Source organism: Protobothrops mucrosquamatus, unplaced genomic scaffold (genome assembly GCF_001527695.2).
Source record: "Protobothrops mucrosquamatus isolate PMUCROS unplaced genomic scaffold, P.Mucros_1.0 scaffold24, whole genome shotgun sequence".
In the NCBI taxonomy this organism is placed as follows: domain Eukaryota; kingdom Metazoa; phylum Chordata; class Lepidosauria; order Squamata; family Viperidae; genus Protobothrops; species Protobothrops mucrosquamatus.
In genome coordinates, this window is record NW_015386409.1 from 1,514,012 (window position 1) to 1,534,398 (window position 20,387).

Below are 20,387 nucleotides of genomic sequence, written 5' to 3' on the forward strand. Positions count from 1 at the left end.
AGAAACATGCATGGTTTCTGGCTTATGTATTGTTTGCTTGGGAAAATTTTATTATCTAACTAGGTAATGAAACATTTGAAACAATCAATCAAGCTCAGAGGCACCAAGGATTTCACAGTTCAACCCCAAGCTTACATATAATCTCTTTTATTGGTTTATGTACAGTGCATTCAGGAAGTATTCAGATTCCCTTCACTTTTGTCTATTTTGTTATGCTAGAGCAGGGGTGTCAAACTCAATTTCATTGAGGGCCACATCAGCATTGCGGTTGCCCTCGGGGGGCCGGGTGGGTGTGGCCAAGGTGGGTGCGGCCTATTGAGTGGCCATGGCCTACTGGGTGGGCATGGTCAGCTCTACATCGTTCACATCAAGAGTGCCTGTGGGGGCCTGGCGACTGTTGGATGGCGACTGTTGGTGCACAGCCATTTTCAGGTCCCTTCAGAGATGTTCAATAGGGTTCAAGTCAGGCCTCTGGTTGGGCCACTCTAGGACATTCAAAGAGTTGTCTCTAAGCCACTCCTGTGTTGTCTTAGGATTGTTATCGTGTTGGAAAGTGAACCTTCAGCCCAGTCTGAGGTCCTGAATGCTGTGGAACAGGTTTTCATTGAGGATATCCCTGTACATTGCTACATTCAATTTTTCCTCAACCTTGATCAGTCTCCCAATCCCTGCTGCTGAAAAACACCCCTACAGCATAGTGTTGCCACATGCTTTACTGTTGGGATGATATTGGGCAGGTGATGAGCGGTGCCTGGTTTCCTCCAGACATAACATTTAGAATTGAGGCCAAACAGTTCAATCTTGGTTTCCTCTGACGCGAGAATCTTGTTCCTCACAGTTTGAGAGTCCTTTAGGTGTTTGGTGTTTTTTTTTGCAAACTCCAATCAGGCTTTCATGTGTTTTGCACTGAGGAGAGGCTTCCGTCTAGCCACTCTTCCATAAAGCTCATATTGGTGGAGGGCTGCAGTAATGGTTGTCCTCCTAGAACTCTGTCCCATCTCTGCACAGGATCTCTGGAGCTCAGTCAGTGACCGTCAGGTTCTTGGTCACCTCTCTTACTAAGGCCCTTCTCCCCCGATTGCTCAGTTTGACCAGCTCTTGGAAGAACCAGCTCTTGGAAGAATCCTGGTTGTGCCAAATGTCTTCCATTTGAGAATTATGTAGGCCACTGTGCTCTTAAGAACCTTCAGTGCAGCAGAAATTTTATTGTAGTCTTCTCCGGATCTGTGCCTTGCAATAATCCTGTCTCTTGAGCTCTGCAGGCAGTTCCTTTGACCTCATGGCTTTTGCTCTGCTATAGTATGCATTGTCCGCTGTGAGGCCTTCTATAGAGAAGTGTGTGCCTTTCCAAATCATGTCCAATCAATTTAATTTACCACAGGTGGACTCCAATCAAGATGTAGGAACATGTCAGCAATGATCAAGAGAAATGGGATGCACCTGAGCTAAATTTCAAGTGCTGTTGCAAAGGGTCTGAACACTTATGCCAATGTGATATTTCAGTTGTTTTTTTAATAAATTTATAGACATTGCTAAAAATTCTGTTTTCACGTTATCATTATGGGGTACTGATTGTAGATTAATGAGAAAAAAAAGAATTTCAACAACTGTAGAATCAGGCTGCAGCATAACAAAATTGACAAAAGCAAAGGTGGTCTGAATACTTCCTGAATGCACTGTATATATTAAGGGATTGATCATTCAAAGTAGATATTTAAATAATTCAAATTGAAGCTGATTTTTATAAGTCTAATCCACAAATTGTGTTGTTTTTTCCTTTTGAACCATTCATTGCCTTTCTGCAGCAGCACTTCCAAGCATTTTTAGACTCCATTTTCAATGTACATGATACATAAAATGAATTTATTTAGTATATACTGCAATAAATATAACCAATTTTCTTTTAGCGGGCCTATTGATGCAGAACCAGCGGTTTTCACTTCTGTCTCAAGGACATCCACACTTGAACGTGAATTTTATTCAGCAGAAGAAATGAAGTTTAATTAAGGGGATGGGAAGAAATCAGGTTGGAATAAAATGTTATTGCAACAGGTTTAGATAAAAAGATTATTTAAAACTTTTTAAGTGTATAATTTGTACATAAATATAAAATATAGTTTTTACTAGTATCACAGGAATTAGTGATACAAATGTCATCTATTTTATTACCCTGTTTTTAAGGGAACTGTGTTTTATTTTATCTTGATAAACTGTAAAGAGAGTTTTTAAAATTAAGTTGTTTATTTTCTATTAGCTTTATTCATACTTTGGTTCAGACTTTATATCTATTCTAAAAAAGAAATTAGAAGGAATTCATGTGTTAAAGACTCATTTCTTTACTGAACAATGTAGTGCCAAAAAACTTTTTAAAAAGGAAATAAAAATTGGAAAATCCTAAATCATAGCCACATTTTCTTTCATATTAGGGATTGAATGCTAAATGGCAGTACTTTTTTTAAAAAAAAAAAGATAAAAAGGGTTGGGCAGCAGCATCAATTTTAGCATTTTGGATATAGAAATATTGGGGATTTGGATGTCTACCTAAGGGTATTTGCAACATAAACATTAACAAAGAAGCCTCGTATGCCTGTGAAGTGTTGCCATTTTAACTCATTGAACTCTATTTGTGACAGCACACACATTCAGACTTATCCTTCCTTCATGTAACTTCTGGTACATAGCTCTACATGTCTGATATATGTCAGTTGCCTGTTACTCAAAGAAGCAAGTGAAGAACAAAACAGGGCCATTTTCATTAAATCAAGCATTTCTGGAATGGTAGTACCACCTTAAGTCTTGGACTGATTTATGGAAGTATACCTAAATGTACCAGCATGAAAATCTTGATGCTCTATTGAATTAAATATACATGGTATCTCAAGCAAACTCCAGGCATTGAAATTATGTTCAAATACTTTTAGTAACTTAGTGAAAAATATAACACTAAACTTGCCCATATTTTCAAGCCTGCAATCTTATTCCCACTCATTGGAAAATAATCCCAACTGAGTGGTATTCCCATTTTAATAAATATGTGTAGCTGTGTCATAAGTATTGCTATTCTAGGAATAGACATGTCAAGCACAGTTCAAATTGGTTTGAATCAGATTTGCAATTCAGATTAGAAATAAATCCAAATCAACTTGGAAAAACTTGTACATACACAAAAGTTGAAACTTTCACAGATCTCTAATTTGATTTCAGTAACGCAATTGGACTGTTTTTGAACTGAATCAAATATTTGCACTCTCCTGTTTATTATGTATTAACAGTGATTATGTTCAGAACAATTACCTTCATTTTACAAGTATTTGTAATTTAAATCAGTCCTGAATAAGTCATTCCAAGAAAAAAGAATTTTTAAAAAAGAGACATACTTGTGTACCAATTTTTTTTAATAAAGAAATTACAAGACAAACTTTCTTCCTGCTTCACATTTACAATTGTTGTAAAAAAACAGAGGTGATCAGAAAATACATTGAAAGGATGTCCATTTTAGTTAAAGATATCAAACAGGGCAATGAATAAAGAATTCAAAATGGGAAAAGATGGACTAGACCAGGGGTGTCCAAACTTTGCAACTTATAAGATCTGTGGACATGCTGGCTAGGGAATTCTGGGACTTGAAGTCCACAATTCTTAAAAGTTGCTAAGTTGGATCCCCTAGAGTAGATTATCCTCAGTGACCCTGTGACTACATATTACAACCTTAATGTTGCCTAGAAAATCTGAAGGGAAGAGCTATGAATTTTGAGTGTGAGAAGAACTGTCTTGATTATAATTCATAAATATAGAGATTTTTTTAAAAATCTGTAATTAAACCAAATGAGTTCAGAAATGTAAGGAGACAGACTAAGGCTGGTGCATACAGGGCTATAGGGATGAATCCACTATGTATATGCTCACTTTGAACTTTAGCAAGGCTTATACTGCCCAAGAAACTCTGAATGCAAAAAAAAAAATTGAGCTGCTAGAGGAGCATCTATCTATCAAGTGAACTCCTCTACCAAATAAACAAACAAAAAGCTTCTAATTCATGAAACAGGTAAAGGTTATTCATTTCCCCGACGACTTTTCTTATGGCTCTTTTTAGATCTGAAAGAAGAATTAAAAAAATTTCAGTATTCAGTTAATTTGAGTTCAAGTGAAAATCACACGAGAAGTTAAAATTCAAGTTTGCACAATAAGATAGTATCTAATCATTGGTCCAAACACCTCTGTTCACATACATGAACATATAGCTCAAAGATAAAGACAGATTATTTCTGTGAGACGAATCTAGTACAAAACTTTTATGAACTATGAAGTAGCAAAAGATGAAATACATACCTTTCTGGAGACTTGGAATGACTACGATGTCTGTGGCTACGATGGTGCCCTGTTGAGATAAGGTACAAAAATTTTGACATTGATTCTGCTCAAACAGGTAGTCTTTGACTTGCAATGGTTCATTTAGTGACCATTCAAAATTACAACAACACTGAAAAAGTGGCTTATGACCATTTTTCACACTTAGGACTGTTGCAGCATCCCCAAGGTCATGTGATCAAAATTCAGATGCTTGGCAACTGACTCATGAGGGTTACAGTGTCCCGGGTTCATGTGATCACCTTTTGCAATCTTCTGACAAGCAAAGTCAATGGGAAAGCCAAATTCACTTAACAACCGTGTTACTAACTTAACTGCAGAGATTTGTTTAACAACGGTGGCAAGAAAGGTCGTAAAATGGGACAAAACTCATTTAACCAATGTCTCACTTAGCAACAGAAATTTGGGTTCAATTGTGGTTGTAAGTTGAGGAAGACCCGTACTTAATATAGTCCTTTGATACCATATTACAGCATGGTGAAGAGGGGATGAAGCTTTTAACTGTATTGATACAGTCACATAGTTCATGTTAATATAGAAAATATTTTAAAAATTCTTAAAAGTCAAAGGAACCATCCACAACTGCCTTTCTCTAAAGTGTAAATACCTGGAGATTTAGATCTTGATCTGTGGCGTCTTTCTCTAGATCTACTTCGGTGCCTCCTTGGGCTCTTGCTGCGATGTCTTTCCCGCCGTGGCGAAGGACTGTTAAGAAGTACTCTGTTAGTCATAAGCTTACAATATTTCTTTTAAAGATCAATTCAAATATCTTACATAGTTACCTTCTCCTCTTTGGAGATCGGCTTCGCCTAGATAGGAAGGAGTGGGGATAAACAGTTATTTACTACAATACTTTTAGCATATTATGCTGGTTAGCAATTGTTGAAAGATCCCAAAGCTACCTTCTAGGAGATCTACTTCGACTTCTTCTGTAGCGCAGTGTTGGAGATCTACGAGGTTTGTCTAAATCCCTATATCCTCTTCTTCTGTGATCAGGGGAAGGGGCTCTATCCAGCTGAAAACATGTAAATAAAACTTTCTATAGTAAACAATGTGACATTTCAAAAGCTATCAAACATTTGTTCAAATTGTTTCCACACGCAGGCTCAATGTTATTTATTTTATTTATTGAACATATATGCCACCCATCTTGCTAAAGGTGATTCCTGGTGACTTACAACAAAAAATCCCAATATAAAAGATTAAAAGAATAAATAGTAATATTACATTTGAATTAAAATTGACAAAGAAGAAGGAGGAACACACAGGGAAGAGGTGGGGCCTTAGTCCAACTCCAGAATGATATGCCCCCTTTGGGGCCCCAGGCCAGTTGGCAGAGTCAGGTCTTCAGGCTTTTTCAGAAGGCCTAAAGGGTAGGTATGCATGTCACCTTGGAAGTAGGTAACTAATAGCAATAGCACTTAGACTTATATAGTGCTTCATAGCCCTCTCTAAGCAATTTACAGAGTCAGCATATTGCCCCCAACAATCTGGGTCCTCATTTTTACCGACCTCAGAAGGATGGAAGGCTGAGTCAACCTTGAAGCGGTGACAATTGAACTGCCAAACTGTTGGCAGTTGGCAGTCAGCAGAAATAGCCTGCAGTACTGCATTCTAACCACTGCGCCACCACGGCTGATATAGTAAGCACTATATCACAATGTTCTCTCAAAAAATAAGGATGCGACATTTTTGTACTATGAAGCCAGCATATGCTATATTAAGAGGACTTCAATGCCAAAATAAAAACTTGACAGATTCAAACCTTTTCATCCTCTTCTTCCTCATCCTCACTAGACTCTACATCATCCATATCCTCTTCCAAAGCACTGATCCGTGTTTCCAGCTGTTCAGCTTCTTCTAGAACATATCTTTTCTAAAAAGAACATTTTAAATGCAGACAATACTTCAAAAGGGAAAGATTTCATCATGCACTGTATATATAGAAATCTAATCTTTTTATTATTCGACGTTTGATTTATAATTTCCTTATAATGTAATTGATTATATACCTGTAGTCTAGGTAAAATGATATCACAGACACGCTCGTCATGAAGCAGTTGATCAATAAACTCATCAACGTGCATGAGCTCAAACTCTGGGGGGGAAAAGATTGTATTTAAAAAGAGTAACATTCTTAATAAGCTAAGATAAAATTGCAGAAAACACAAAAGGTATGTTTTATATGATTTTCTACATACAAAAGCAGGATGTACAGTAAGTTATTGGATGGTATGTATTTCTTGCCTCTTCCTGTTTAGTAAGATTACTACTATCCAGAGTGGTCCAAAGGCAAACATTTAATATGAAACAAGAATATAGCATCATTTAAGACAATCAGATGGATATACAATTTAGTCTATATGTGCTACTTACACATTCAAATCTGTTAGATAATGGGCTTTATAAACGATTGAATAAAGTTATACCACTTACCTCCATTTCTATTTTGGCTTTTTATTTTTCGATAATCATTGTATAAAGGTTCAAGGTATTTGTAGCAGTCTATGGCAGTCCCAGTCAGTCTCATATATAATGCACCTAGTAATCTCACATATCTAAAATAGGCAAAAGCAAAACATTAATTTAGAATTCCTTTTTCCAATACCATTAGCTGAGGATACAAATATCCTATAATAGAATTTGAATTCGCTACTGAGTCATTTCATTACAGATGTTAATTCAAAAATGTCCACGTTATACCAAATTGCTTGATTTATGCTTATAGGTAGTCCATGCCGCTTCCTTACTTCCTTTCCACTCCATGCAGCAATTGTGTGTGCGCACGTGCGCATGTAAAAACACTGTACAAGTCTTTGCTTTTGTTGAAAATGACTTTCAATTTCAATTATACCTCTGAGAACAATTACAAAATTTACAGCAGAGGAAGATTTAAGAACAGGCTATCTGATGGGATTAGCAGCAATTGCTAAACAAATGGTTGGGCAATGGCCTAATATGTACATTTACACTTGCAAAAAGTGATGGGTGGATATGAAGTAGGAAATAAACATGATTGATACCCAAAACCTTATACCACGGAGAACAAAATCTGATTTATATTTATCAAACACAGATATGCAAAACCATGAACAAGAACTACTATTTGTACTAAAAAGTTTAATTGCTTTAAATTACACCTCCATATTATTTTTTTCTCTTACTTGAAGTCTTCATTCTTTATAAATTCAACAATAATGTCTTTTTCAGGCTGAATCTGCAGCATCTTCAGAGTCAAGCACAAGAATGGTGTAGGCTTTATATTTCCACCATAAACTCCACCAGTGTATCTCAGTTCCATAGCTTTATCTACAACCAATTCAGCTATAAAAAAAATCATGACAATTCCATCAGGTTTTAATATTAAATCCATGTATCTGTTGTTTCATTTTTAATGAGACAGTTCTAGTAACCATTTAGATCAAATTTATCAGAAGACACAAGAATTATGGAGCGTATTACAAGTAGGTCACAACTAGTAAGAGTTTGAATAATGTGAATTGTAAATTGAAACCAGGCTGCTTTTAATGGACCCAAAATTCAGTTCATATGAGGCTAGCAGCAACTGCAATTGAGGCTAGTGCATGCACAGTTGCGGCTGAGGTTCATTAATCTATATATAAAAATTATGTTTAAAAATTTTCATGGCCTATTTCCGTTGAGTTGGAATGAATTACCACATTTTCCATAGAAAAATCACTTTGAATAGTGCAAATTCAAATACTGCAACCATTTCATGGGATTTATTAACTGCACTATTCGAGACTTACCTGTATATAATCACAATGTAGCTGCCATGTAATTTTATAAGAATCAGATATTATTTTTCATTTGTAACCTTCCTATGCTTTACAAAAGAAGATGTAAGGCACAGGTGTCAAACTCGCCGCATCACGTGACGTGTCGTGATGTATTGCGACTTTTCGCATTGCCGGAGCTGGGTGGGCACAGTGCAGCCTCTGCATGATGCAACCGTCCTGCGGGCTGGCAGTTTGACACCCCTAATGTAAGGGGAGCAAAAGACAGTTTCACAGCTTCTTTTAATTACAGTGCCAGGAGGACAGGAGTATTGCTTAGGATTCTATTCCCCTATAAAACAGACTTTCCAGTTATGATTAATCACTATTTGTTGGGATGCTCCGTTAATATAGTAACTTTTTTTTCCTTCAGAGGATGAAGAAAGGTACCACAGGATCAGCTATCCTTGATCTGATACTAAAGAACAGGAAACATCTCAGGGAAATAAAAGTAGCAGGACTATGGGAAGAAAATGACCATGTAATATGATGTTCTTATTGTTAAAGGATCAGAAACTGAATATATTGAATATGTATCTTACACTTGAAAAAAGTAGATTTTAGTAAACTCTGCAAAAATTACAAATCTGATTAATGGTAAGAAAAACTAATAAGAAAAACGCTGAATATGGGTAATATTTCCTAAAAAGGAGATATTAAAAATAAAATTGCAAACAAAGGGGGGGAGAGGGAAATTCAACAGAAGGCAATGTGAATCTGGTAAAAAAAAAAGTATATATATAGGAAACAGAGAAAAGTATCCAAGGAAGAGGAAATACATGTGGCCAAAATTTGAGAAATGGCTCCAAAAGACTGAAGATCAAACTGAATTGAAGTTAAGAATGAAGGAAAAACTTTTCAGAGGTATTCAAAATCAGAAAATAATACACTAGCTACTCAGTAATGAAAGTAAAGGAAGAATTATTCAGCTTCTGTTTCAGTCAGCTCTGAGAAGTTATGTGTTCCATCAGGGATTGAAAAGAACTGAAATTTAAGATTAACACATGGATAAGGTCTTTGAGTTAAATTCTTCAGGTCCAGATGAATTACATCTTGTGGTACTCAAGAAAGACGCTAAGATAGGCTTATAAGAGTCTCCTTATATGGGAGATGGGCAGCATAAAAATTTAATTAACACCATTTGGGACATTCCAAGATTTTCTCCCTAAAATGGCAATTTTACACATCGTTAGTGATGGATTTCCCTGCACCCTGTATGCGCAGACTGAGGGCAGATACTTGTTAAAAAAAGATATTTTGATTTGGATTCCTGCACTAAGCAAGGAAGTTGGACTCAAGAAATCTATATACGGTAACTCCTTCCAGATGTATCATTGTGATTTTGAAAATATCTGCTCATTCCCCAAAACTTCATTTAATAGTCACCTTAGATCTGAATGTAGTTTAAATTCCTAGTCAATTGGCTCCTGGAAGGAGGAGACCACTGCCCTTGATTAAAACGGGTAAATATTAAACCGTTTAATTTCATTTCCAACTCCCCAAATCTCCTCTCGCTCAGGGCTGTGGAGTCGGAGTCGGAGTCAAGGAGTTGGAGTAAATTTTGGGTACCTGGAGTCGGAGTCGGCAAACAATGCACCGACTCCGACTCCTACTAAATTTAGATTGGAATAAAAAAAAAAAAAGCAAGTTTAAATGTCCCAATTCACAAAAAGTTATAATTAATGACTTCTCTACTGTAAGAATAAAGACCAATGCATGCAGTGCCTCACACAATTCTCTTCCTTAGAACTCTACACTGAATTGATTTGCATTTGCTAAGCCTATAACTACATTTCAAGATTAATATAAACCATTTTTAGGTTTTACAGATTTTGTTTTTGGTTCATATAGATAAGCTTTGTTTTTGTTCTAAAACAACCAAATAATGTGGTTTGTATTTTTGAACTGGTAAAAGTTCCTGTTCCTGATGTTTTTGCCTGCTGCTACTATCCAGCCACTTGATTAATTAAATTAATAAAAAAATTTTAATAAAACTTTGTCGTTTTCATTGTGTTTGTCTTTTGCTTAAACTGTTCAACACAGTAGACTGTTGGCTTCCCAGCCAGTAGTCCTGAGGTAATGACATGTATGTTGCCTTTCTTTCCTTCAAGGAATGTATAAAACAGGGGTAGTCAACCTTGGCTCTTTTATGACTCGTGGACTTCAACTCCCAGAATTCCTGAGCCAGCACAGCTGGCTCAGGAATTCTGGGAGTTGAAGTCCACGAGTCATAAAAGAGCCAAGGTTGACTACCCCTGGTATAAAATACATTCGCATATTAATAATACAGAGGAGTCGGAGTCGGGGAGTCGGAGGTACAAAAAACGGAGGAGTCGGAGTCGGAACATTTATCTACCGACTCCAAAGCTACCGATCTCCCGAAAGCCCCAACGGTCTCCCACCCCACCCCAGTCCGCTGATCCCCGATCCGCTCCCGTTGCTTCGGGTCCAACTGCCCGCTTCGCTAAACCGCACCTGTGAGTCCGAAGCATTCTTCCTTCCAGTACTTGGACTCGTAGATGCGAGTGCGAATGATCTTCTCCACCAGATATTGTGGGTTAGTGCCGTGGATGCTGTGCGCGTCTTTTACCGTCCGGTTTGCCATGGCCCTAGTAAGCTACAAAGCCCTACAAAGCGGAGCGTTTCCAGAAGAGAAAAAGAGAAGGGGGGGGGAATGAGAAAGCGGCCTACAGAGCGGCACCGCTCGCCCCCTCCATTTTGACTTCCGCTCCGGGTTCACTTCCGGAGAGAGGAAGGGACAGGGGGGTGACACTTCCGCCGGCCTCTCTTTTCCCCTGCGGATATAAGAATTGAGGGGTTTTTTTTCCACAGCCAGAAACAAACATGGCGTCTATAAGGACGCCCAAATTTCTCTTCCGGGGCGGAGCGACAGGGCTTTGGCGCGAAGTTTCATCTCGCAGGAGGAAGAGGGAAAGTTGTCGCCGCGCTGAGCCTCAGATTGACGTGTTTTTTTTTTCCTGTCTAGTTTCGTCGGGCTTGAAAGAATGAATTGCAGCCCCTCGTGGAGGAAATCGTTGCCACGTAAGGGGATTTTTGTTGAACGACGTGATTGTTAGATTTCTAAGGACAGCAGGATCGTATTGAAGCTGAGTGGCAGATTGATCTTCACCCTAGGGCAGGGGTAGGCAACCTTGGCTCTTTTATGACTCGTGGACTTCAACTCCCAGAATTCCTGAGCCAGCCATGCTGGCTCAGGAATTCTGGGAGTTGAAGTCCACGAGTCATAAAAGAGCCAAGGTTGCCTACCCCTGCCCTAGGGTCTCTTAAATAATTCTCTCTTATGTTTAGAAAAGGGGGGGGGGTAGAATAACACAGAAGCTGAGGATTGAGCAATGCCATAGCAACGAGATGTTCCAGGACTTTTCCTCTTTTGCTCATATGATGTATATTATACAATCTGATCTTTCGTGTCTTTTTACAGATACCATAAACATAAAAAGTCAGAGGAAACGCATCTGTTCATGGATTGGCAAGGCTATATCTACAGACAGACAATTGCAGATCGCTCATTATAGGTGTGTCAGTCTGTTTATGTTACTTCTTATAAAGCAAAATGTATACTGTAGTTCTCAGAAAATGCATAATAATGTAATAGTGCTGATAACTGAGCATACAGATAGTGGATAGAAAGATGAGGAATGGCATCCAATGACTCTAAAAAAAATATTTATCAATTTTTAGGGGAATATCTATTAAATGTGAAAAAGATATCAGTGACATCTGTATTTTTCCTGGAGAATTTATTTTAATAGAAGAAGAAGAACGTGATCAACTTTTTGTGGCAAGACTCTTAAAGCTATATGAAGATGGTAAGTTTTTTTGGTTTCTTTCCTGTATATCAGTTTTCCAGTACTAAGATAAATTTGTTTTGTTGAATATTTATAAAAGATTGTCAAAAAGTAATATATGATACTAAGAAACTAAAGTAAAATTAAAACATAATGTCATTAAATACATATTTTAATAAGAAGTTGCAGAACTCATGAGGATACAAAAACATTTTCTCAACAACTATGATTAACGTAAAATATAAGATTAATCTATAATATTAATGAATATAAAAGATATTAAAGTGCTACAGAAAATCTTCAATACAATACTTAGTAACTAAATTACTGAACTGTTAAGTATGTAAAATTCTAAAATATAGGATACTAAAATGTTGATCTTTTAAAAATTCTATGTAATGCTACACAGTAAATTTTTAAAAATTTTTTATTATAGATTAGGTAGATAGATAGATATAATAGATATAATATTACATCATTAACTATTGGTTTAAAATGCCTAAAAACTGTAGGAAATTAACTAATATACACAGACTATATAAGCATACAACTACTAAAATGGATGATTTAAGGCTTCCTCTTTAAATACTGCATTTTGAAATGATCTTTCTTCCACATATTACAAAAACCATATCACTGATGACACATGTCTCTTAAACAGTTTTGAATTTTTAGTAAACTGAATAAAGTTTTTCCAAGTAGGATAAATGAATTGCTATGCCTAAATTCCAACATTTCATGTGTTATATCCATGAGTTTTTCTAATAAGTCTATTCCTTATTGAAATGCCAAAGATCTAAATTTGGAATAGTAGTTTGTTTACATTTCTAGGGTATAGCTGTCTTTGCTGCAATTACAGATAGTCCATAACTTATGATGAGTCGCTTGATGACCTTTTGAAGTAACAAGGGACCGAAATAAAAGTACTTACTACCCAGATTCAAAGTTCCAATAGCTGCATGCCCCCCCCCCAATCACATGATTACATTTTGGACCACATTTATGATGAATTTTGTTGGAAAATGACGCTTATTTCTGGTTTCTGGTAAAAAACAAAAACCCAGACAATGGGGCTGGTTATTGACCATGACATTTGCTTAACGACCATAGGTTAGCTTAACAAACGTGGCTTCTTTCACAAGGTTGTGCATGGCAGTTTTCTCAAGGGACCTGAGGAAGATGGTGTCACAAAGAGCCTCAGGGTAGACCTCGGGGTGCAGAGTGGTGAGGATAACTGGAGCAGTTTCAGCTTAGGACCACAATGCTGGAGCTGCGCTGGAGCTCAGGGGCTTCCTGCATCTCCAGGACTGTGGCATACCCAGAAACCCCTTTGTGCTACGTTGCTGGGCAGCTGAGGCTTCACCCTGCACTGCAGTTCCAAGCTTCTTGCAGCCCAGAGCTGCAACATGGCTACCAGCCTTGGAGCACAGGGGTTCAGGAGCTGCTTGCTGTCCTGCAAGGTAGGGTACAGGACAGCTAAAAGTGGAGAGGTGAGGGGCAGGTAGACAGATGGGGGGGGGGAGTTGAAGAGATGGCCGTCCCTTATCAAGGCTCAGGACTGGATGAGACCAAAGCTAGAATGGTTTGGGTTGGGGTCAGTACTTTTTTAATGATCCACGATTCTTAGTTAATGATGCTGTTCAACTGCATCACTTGGCAGAAATTCTAGTTTCAATTGTGGCCGTAAGTTGAGGACTACTTATATCTGTCTAGCACTATTGGCTTGAATGAAATATACCATTTTAGCAATAGTTGATGGCAAAAGGCAGACACTCTTGCTTGCACTGACATTTAATGAAACCAAAGAAATGTATGTTTCAAAAATCTCCAAGGGGTCTTGGTAAGTAATATTTTTTTTCTACCCCAGATACTCAGGAGAAACATGCAGTTGTTCAGTGGTTTTCTCGTATTGAAGAAATACCATTTGGTCTCCGAAAAAGTTTGAGACAAAACCAAGAGATATTCTTGAATGAGAAGGCTGAATGGGATACTGACATATTTGTTTCATCTATTGTTGGTAAAATTATGGTGAGTAGTAGCGGATTCAAATGTGTGAAGGCAAGAAAAGGAAAATGTCTTCAGAAATTCTTTGAGGTAGTTTGCCATAATCGTAAACCTGAGATAGCTCTTTCCTGGCAACTTCAGAGCTGACTTGACATTTCTTCTTGGATATGTAATGGTAAACATGAAAGGCAGCACTTTAAAAAGAACATGAAGTAATCTTTATTATATTTTATTATACATTATATTCTGTGATAGTCTATCATAAGATTGGTCATGACAGTTCCACTTCATCTGTTTTGACGCTTCACTTATACATTCATTTTCATTGATGGGCAATTTGAATACTGCTGCATAAATAGGCTTAAATAGCATTGGCCAATCTGATTGATTTTATTTAAAAGATGTGCATGGCCATTCATCTTAGAGCACAACTGGACGACTCATGACAATAATAAATCTAAAAACCATAAAAAACTAAAAAAAATGGTGCCTCAGTCATCCCCTAAGGTGCCCCAACAGTGATCTATAAGTTCCCTTCACTCTATTCCAGTGCCTGAATAAGCCTTCTGAAAGGCTAAAACGGTGGAGTCTGCTGGATCGCCTAGGAGACAGGTTTCCACAAGGTAGAGACACCTATGAAAAGGACATAGTCTCATTAAATGGCAGTATTTCAGGGGAGGAACCTGGAGCATGCCTATCCTATTAGGCAGAAACTCTCAGGAAGAGACGAATAACCTGATCCCACGCTGGGCAGGATTTCAAAGTTTAACCAGCACTTTGAATTGCACCTGGAAGGGAACTGGGAACCAGTGCAGCTCTTGCAACAGGGGTGTAACTTGGGTGAATCTAGGAGTGCCTATCACAGCTTCTGCATTCTAGACCAGTTGTAGCTTATGGGTGGTCTTCAAGGGCATGTATAGTTCCATGCATTGCCTAAATTAACATTTTAATTAACATGTTAAGTTTGGCATTTTTGTATTTGTGTATTTGTTTTTGAATGGTTGTAAGCCGCCCTGAGTCCGCAGGGAGAAGGGCGGGGTAGAAATATAATTAATAAATAAATAATAAATAAATAAATAAACAATGTTTTATACTATTGATTATCGGTGCAGAATTGATCATTTTTAGAATATTTTCCCCAGTCTAGTAAGATTACAGCTTGGTAATCACCAATTAGCGTTGCAGAATTGATCATTTAGATTATCTTCCCCAGTCTAGTAAGATGACAGTCCTGGTGACTGCCGATCAGCATGACCATTGAAGGAACAAAACTTTTGAGAAGCACTATATTAGATTAATTGGGCAGTGGCTTTTGTAATTTGAATTATTAATGTTTACATAAGTTGTATGTTACAAATAACATTTTAGGCATCAGATATTACTGATTCTAACACCAAATCAATATCTCTTAAATTACTGCTTGTTCTATACATGTTCTATGCATGTATACTGTTTAGAGATAGTGAAAAATATTATAAGGTAGTACTATATATGGTTCACTAGTACTGTAACTTATTAATAGTAACAGCCCTGGATATATATGATGACTTCAATAGGTAGCAGTAAGTATTCACTAACTTGGCTTGCCTCTGGATACTACTTGGATTAGGAACCAATACCAGTGTTTTCAGCTAGGCATTTTTTTAAAAAAAATAAATCACAAAGCAGCAAACCACTCCCACTCTGCCAAGGAAACTACATAAATGAAACCATTAGTAACTGAGCTCAACTGCATCTTTGCAAGTCAGAGAGTTAATTCTAAAAATATGAGTTATAGTTCCCACTGTTTTGTTAAATATTCCTCTCTTCAAAGGAGAAGCCAGTTTTCGTTACATTTTAAGAAAATACATTCCTTAATTGACCTTTTGTTATGCTTAGAACTAACTGACGTTCAATCTCTTTGAATTCTACTAAGTTTTGGACAGGCTGATCACATTAGTTCACTGCTGTGTAAAATGAACAACTTTCTGCTGTTTTGCTGTTTTTAGGTTGTCCCTTTGTCACCGTGTGAAGCATTGCCTATTGAAGCAAAAAATAAGCAAGTTATGTTTGTAAGGAAATCCTGGGATGGAAAAAAGATGAAGCCACTGAGACCTAATTTACTGGCAGAACTGAAAAATTCTGTTAAACTAAAGAATGACATAAATTTTGCAGCTGAGAGACATCTGACTCCCTCCCGCTCGTTGGAAGAAGCAACCAAAAACCTCACTTGGAGTACCAAAGAAAGCAATAAAAGCAGTGCAGAAGTAAAACTGAGACATTCAGCTGCTAAGTCTTCCTTGTTTAAGCAGAGATATTCCCCAAAACTGGCCGGTGACGACATCCCTGGAGCAAAGAAAAGATTACAGTTAAACAGTATGTTTGCAAATGATTGGGTACTGCTGTCTTCACAGTCAGAAGATACAGCTCTGTAAACTGCTGCATGGTTTATATACTGTATGGCACCTTACTAATTTTAAGGGTTATACAGGTAGTCCTTGACTAATGATCACAATTAAGCCCCATATTTCCATTGCTAAGCAAAACAGTTGTTAAATGAGTTTTGCCCCATTTTACAATCTTTCTTGCCACAGTGGTTACGTGAATCGCTGCAGTTGTTAAATTAGTAACATAGTTGTTAAGTGAATCTGGCTTCCCCATTGACTTTGCTTGTCAGAAGGTCTCAAAAGGTGATCACGTGACCCTGGGACACTGTAACCGTCATAACTATGAGCCAGTTGCCAGGCATCAGAATTTTGATCACGTGACCACGGGGACAGTCGTGTGGAAAATGGTCATGAGTCATTTTTTTCCACTGCTGTTGTAACTTTGAATGGTCACTAAACAAATGGTTGTAAATCAAGGACTACCTGTAAAAGATTATTTACCTCTTACTACAGAAATCCCTTTTGCAGTTCTTAATAATAGGAACTGTTCTGTATAACTTTTTCTTTTCTAAGCCACAGAATCACAGAATCAGCTCCCAAGAAGGTTGTGTTAAAATGTTATGAGAATAGTAATTATTTATTTACTTATTGAATTACTGTTATGTGCCACCCATTTCACTCTAAAAAGCAACTCTAAGTGATAATACTTTCTGGCTTCTCTGGATGAAGAAATTACTATGGTTTGGACTATTTACCATCCTTAAATTAGAGTTACTCATAGCTAAAGCAGGATCTTTATATTAAGTAGATCTCTGTCTTTCAGATTATTTTCAGATGAAAGCCATAATTAACAATGGATGGCTTCTGATCTGGCACTCGTACAACTGAGGAGTTTGTTCATTTCTGTTGCTGTATTTGATTCATAAATATCTGTAACAGAAACAATATTCTGCCCCTATTAGTATAACTCACATGAAAAATAACATAATTATGTAGGTTTATAAGTATATCATGATTGGAACTTTTTATCATTTCCTTGAAAACTGAGAAAACCTGTGTAAAAAATGGGGGAACAAAAGATGTTGTCCTTTCATGTTATTAGTTGGATGTAGAAGCAAAAAGAAAGAGATTTTTGGAGTTTAAAAAAGCGCCTGTTAAAGTAATTCAAATAAAACTTTAGAGTTCTGAGCTATGTCATATGGATCCTGCTTCTATAATGATAAATGCTCACATATTGTATTTTCTTCTTCTTTTAATTTATACTAGAGATTAGGATCCATTTTTTATTGGCTGCTGTATTTTTTTTCTTTGACTCCTTTCTGTCCACATGACAGAATGCCAGAGAAAAGAGTCAAGTTGATCTGATAGTTAATCTGATGTTCCAATTTCAAGGCCATTTGGAATTTGGCCAATTCAATTCCACAACAACTCTGCGAGATTATAATGAATTAAAATGAAAAATAACTTATACCAAAGGAAAGACGATATGGCCAACCAGAAGACTGATCTATAACATAGAAAACCAAAAAACCTAAAGGAATTCAACTGCTTTAGCTCAAGGCCTTGGAAACCAACTAGGTTTTCAACAATTTATGAAAAATCAGTAAGGTCTGAAATTGTTTCTTGGAAAAAACTTCAGAAATTAGGTTGCAGGCCAGAGGAAATTTGACCTCAAGAGATACAGAGGGGCATATGTATTCAGAAATTATTATTCCTTAATGACTCCTATTAAATCTTGTTCTGATTTTTTTTTCCTTTTAGCACCTACAAAATCTCCTAGAAGTACGCTTGCAGTGCAACAAGATGTGATTGAGCTTCTAGACTATGGTTTGACTGAAACTCCACAACGATCATCCCTTAAAAGAAAAGTAACATTTACTGGCATTAAAGGTTCTCCTAAAAAAATATCTTGTGTTTCTGATGAGGAAGATTTGCTTTCAGATATAAAACCACTGGATGAGCAACCTGAAAGAATTACAACAAATTTACCAAGTTTATCCCAGAAGATCCAAGATTCCAATCTGAAACTCAGCAGTTCTGCAGTGACACAGAGTACTAAAGGGTAGGGCTCAACATTATGTCCTAAATTTGGAAATATGGTCTTCTGAACACCTTATTGTTCTTGTGTCTATATTAACATTCATTTTTCTTGACGCAAGACATAGGTATCCCCTTCTGTGTATTTAATATTAATTTACTTCTTTTCTGCAATAATTTGCTGACAGGAACAAATGTTAGCTTTTTAATACTGGTGATAAATTTAACAGATTAATAACTATATTTGAATACGATTCCATGGGTTAAATTTTGTCTGCCTAGATTGTCTTTAAAGTATCTGTTTCTTGAATAATTGAGAATGGTGAAGTTGGTGAAGGTGTCATACATTTTTCATAGAATATATAATATATAGTCGCATTTCTCTATAGTTCAAATGAAGAATATGAGTTGGAAACAAGGAATCCAGCGATGACTCCACGTTCACGCAGAAAATGTGCACAAGTGACTGCTGCTCGAATTGCAAAACAACTTGGGTGAGACTGCTATCCATATTACATTTTATTTTTGTACGCTGTAAGCCCTGAAATGCCTAGTGTGTTAGTAACACTTGATAAATTATTGGTGAAAATAATTGCTTTATATATGCATGTTTACAAATATATATATATATTTTTTTAGAATAAATTTTTATTGATTTTTCATTAAAAAACAAAAACATAATATTTTTTTTATCACAATATCAACCCAAAAAAAGAATCAACACCAATCAATACATTCACGGACGTGTCCGGTGTTCCCCTCCCGCACCACCCTCTCACTTACCTACACCTTCCTCCTCCCATCCTACCGCCACTCCTCCTTCCTCCCTCTTGCCTACCTCCCTTTCTCCCTCAACCATCCCGCCAGTGCAGTTGGGGTATCACCGGGCACCTCCTTATAAAAAACAAAACATACATATATATACATACAAATCTATAATACCAACCTAACCCTTTCCCCCCTCCCCTCCCCAGGACTTCCCAAAGCTAATCTAGGAAATACATACATAATCCTCCAAATCTAATCAAAACTACTCATTATTACTACACACTAGTACAAAGTTGCTGTGACTCTAAAATAACATTAAAATATAACAAAAGAAAAAAAATTTTTAAGTTATATTATATAATATACCTATTTTAATTCTAAGTTTTTAATCAAAAGCTACATAATAATTTTTCAGTTCATACTTTCTCTGAATATAATCTATCCATCTTCTCCATATTGAGATAAATTTTTCCTGAGAATGATCCTTCAGGTACGCGGAAATTTTTGCCATCTCTGCAAAATATGATAATAATAATAATAATTTAATTTGTACCCCGCCCTTCTCCTCATAGGACTCAGGGCGGCTAACAGCCTCATAAAAACCACAATACAATAATACAATAATATCTATATTAAAAACCGAATTAAAAAAAAATATTTAAGAAGGCCAATCATTAAAATTACCCTTAAAATTACCCTTAAAAAACCCTGCTAAAATTCCCTAGGCCAGACCCGCTTGTTGAAAAAGCCATGTCTTTAGGGCGCGGCGGAAGGAGGGGAGATCCGGGATCACCCGGATCTCTGGGGGTAGTTCGTTCCAGAGGGTGGGGGCTCCCACCGAGAAGGGAATTTCTGTCTCCAATCATCCATAGTTGGTAATATCTTTTTTTCCCAATTTTGAGCAACTAATGTCCTTGCTGCTGTTATACAATACAACATCAGTGTCATTTCTTTTTGATCCAAATTATCCATGATACCCAGTAGAAATAACTGCGGTGTAAATTTTATCTTTTTCTTAAAAATCTGTTGAATATTCCATCAAATCTTAATCCAAAAAGCTTTAACATCCCTACATGTCCACCAGATGTGATAATAAGTAGCATCCATACTACCACATCTCCAACATTTTGGTTGCAAATTCGGATACATGCAAGACAATTTTTGAGGATCTAAATGCCATCTATAAAACATTTTATAGAAATTTTCCCTTAAATTCTGTGCTTGAGTGAACTTGACAT

General features: G+C 36.8%; 3 protein-coding genes across 3 annotated transcripts in view; 2 read left to right on the top strand and 1 right to left on the bottom strand.

Annotated features, from left to right (window-relative positions):
- The window catches only part of LOC107283049 (terminal uridylyltransferase 4), a 30,825-nt gene extending 28,372 nt beyond the window's left edge, over positions 1-2,453 (top strand). The window contains exon 26 of the mRNA XM_015810895.1: positions 1,908-2,453. The gene's annotated coding sequence lies outside the window, so the exon portion shown is untranslated. The remainder of the gene's footprint in view (positions 1-1,907) is intronic.
- A 118-nt stretch (positions 2,454-2,571) lies between these two features.
- Positions 2,572-10,910, bottom strand: PRPF38A (pre-mRNA processing factor 38A). The gene is made up of 10 exons (XM_015810896.1): positions 10,641-10,910; positions 7,533-7,692; positions 6,805-6,926; positions 6,381-6,466; positions 6,134-6,244; positions 5,271-5,383; positions 5,151-5,177; positions 4,976-5,073; positions 4,330-4,378; positions 2,572-4,095 (listed from the first exon to the last, which is right to left on the bottom strand). The coding sequence occupies exons 1-10, from the start codon at positions 10,768-10,770 to the stop codon at positions 4,053-4,055; spliced, it is 939 nt and encodes a 312-aa protein (XP_015666382.1). The 5' UTR covers positions 10,771-10,910; the 3' UTR covers positions 2,572-4,052.
- Positions 10,911-11,739: 829 nt separating this feature from the next.
- Positions 11,740-20,387, top strand: part of ORC1 (origin recognition complex subunit 1) — a 19,637-nt gene continuing 10,989 nt past the window's right edge. Inside the window, exons 1-6 of the mRNA XM_029283127.1 lie at positions 11,740-11,774; positions 11,868-11,995; positions 13,842-14,002; positions 15,967-16,333; positions 18,106-18,406; positions 18,771-18,875. Of these exons, the coding sequence (XP_029138960.1) occupies positions 11,740-11,774; positions 11,868-11,995; positions 13,842-14,002; positions 15,967-16,333; positions 18,106-18,406; positions 18,771-18,875 (1,097 nt within the window). The remainder of the gene's footprint in view (positions 11,775-11,867; positions 11,996-13,841; positions 14,003-15,966; positions 16,334-18,105; positions 18,407-18,770; positions 18,876-20,387) is intronic.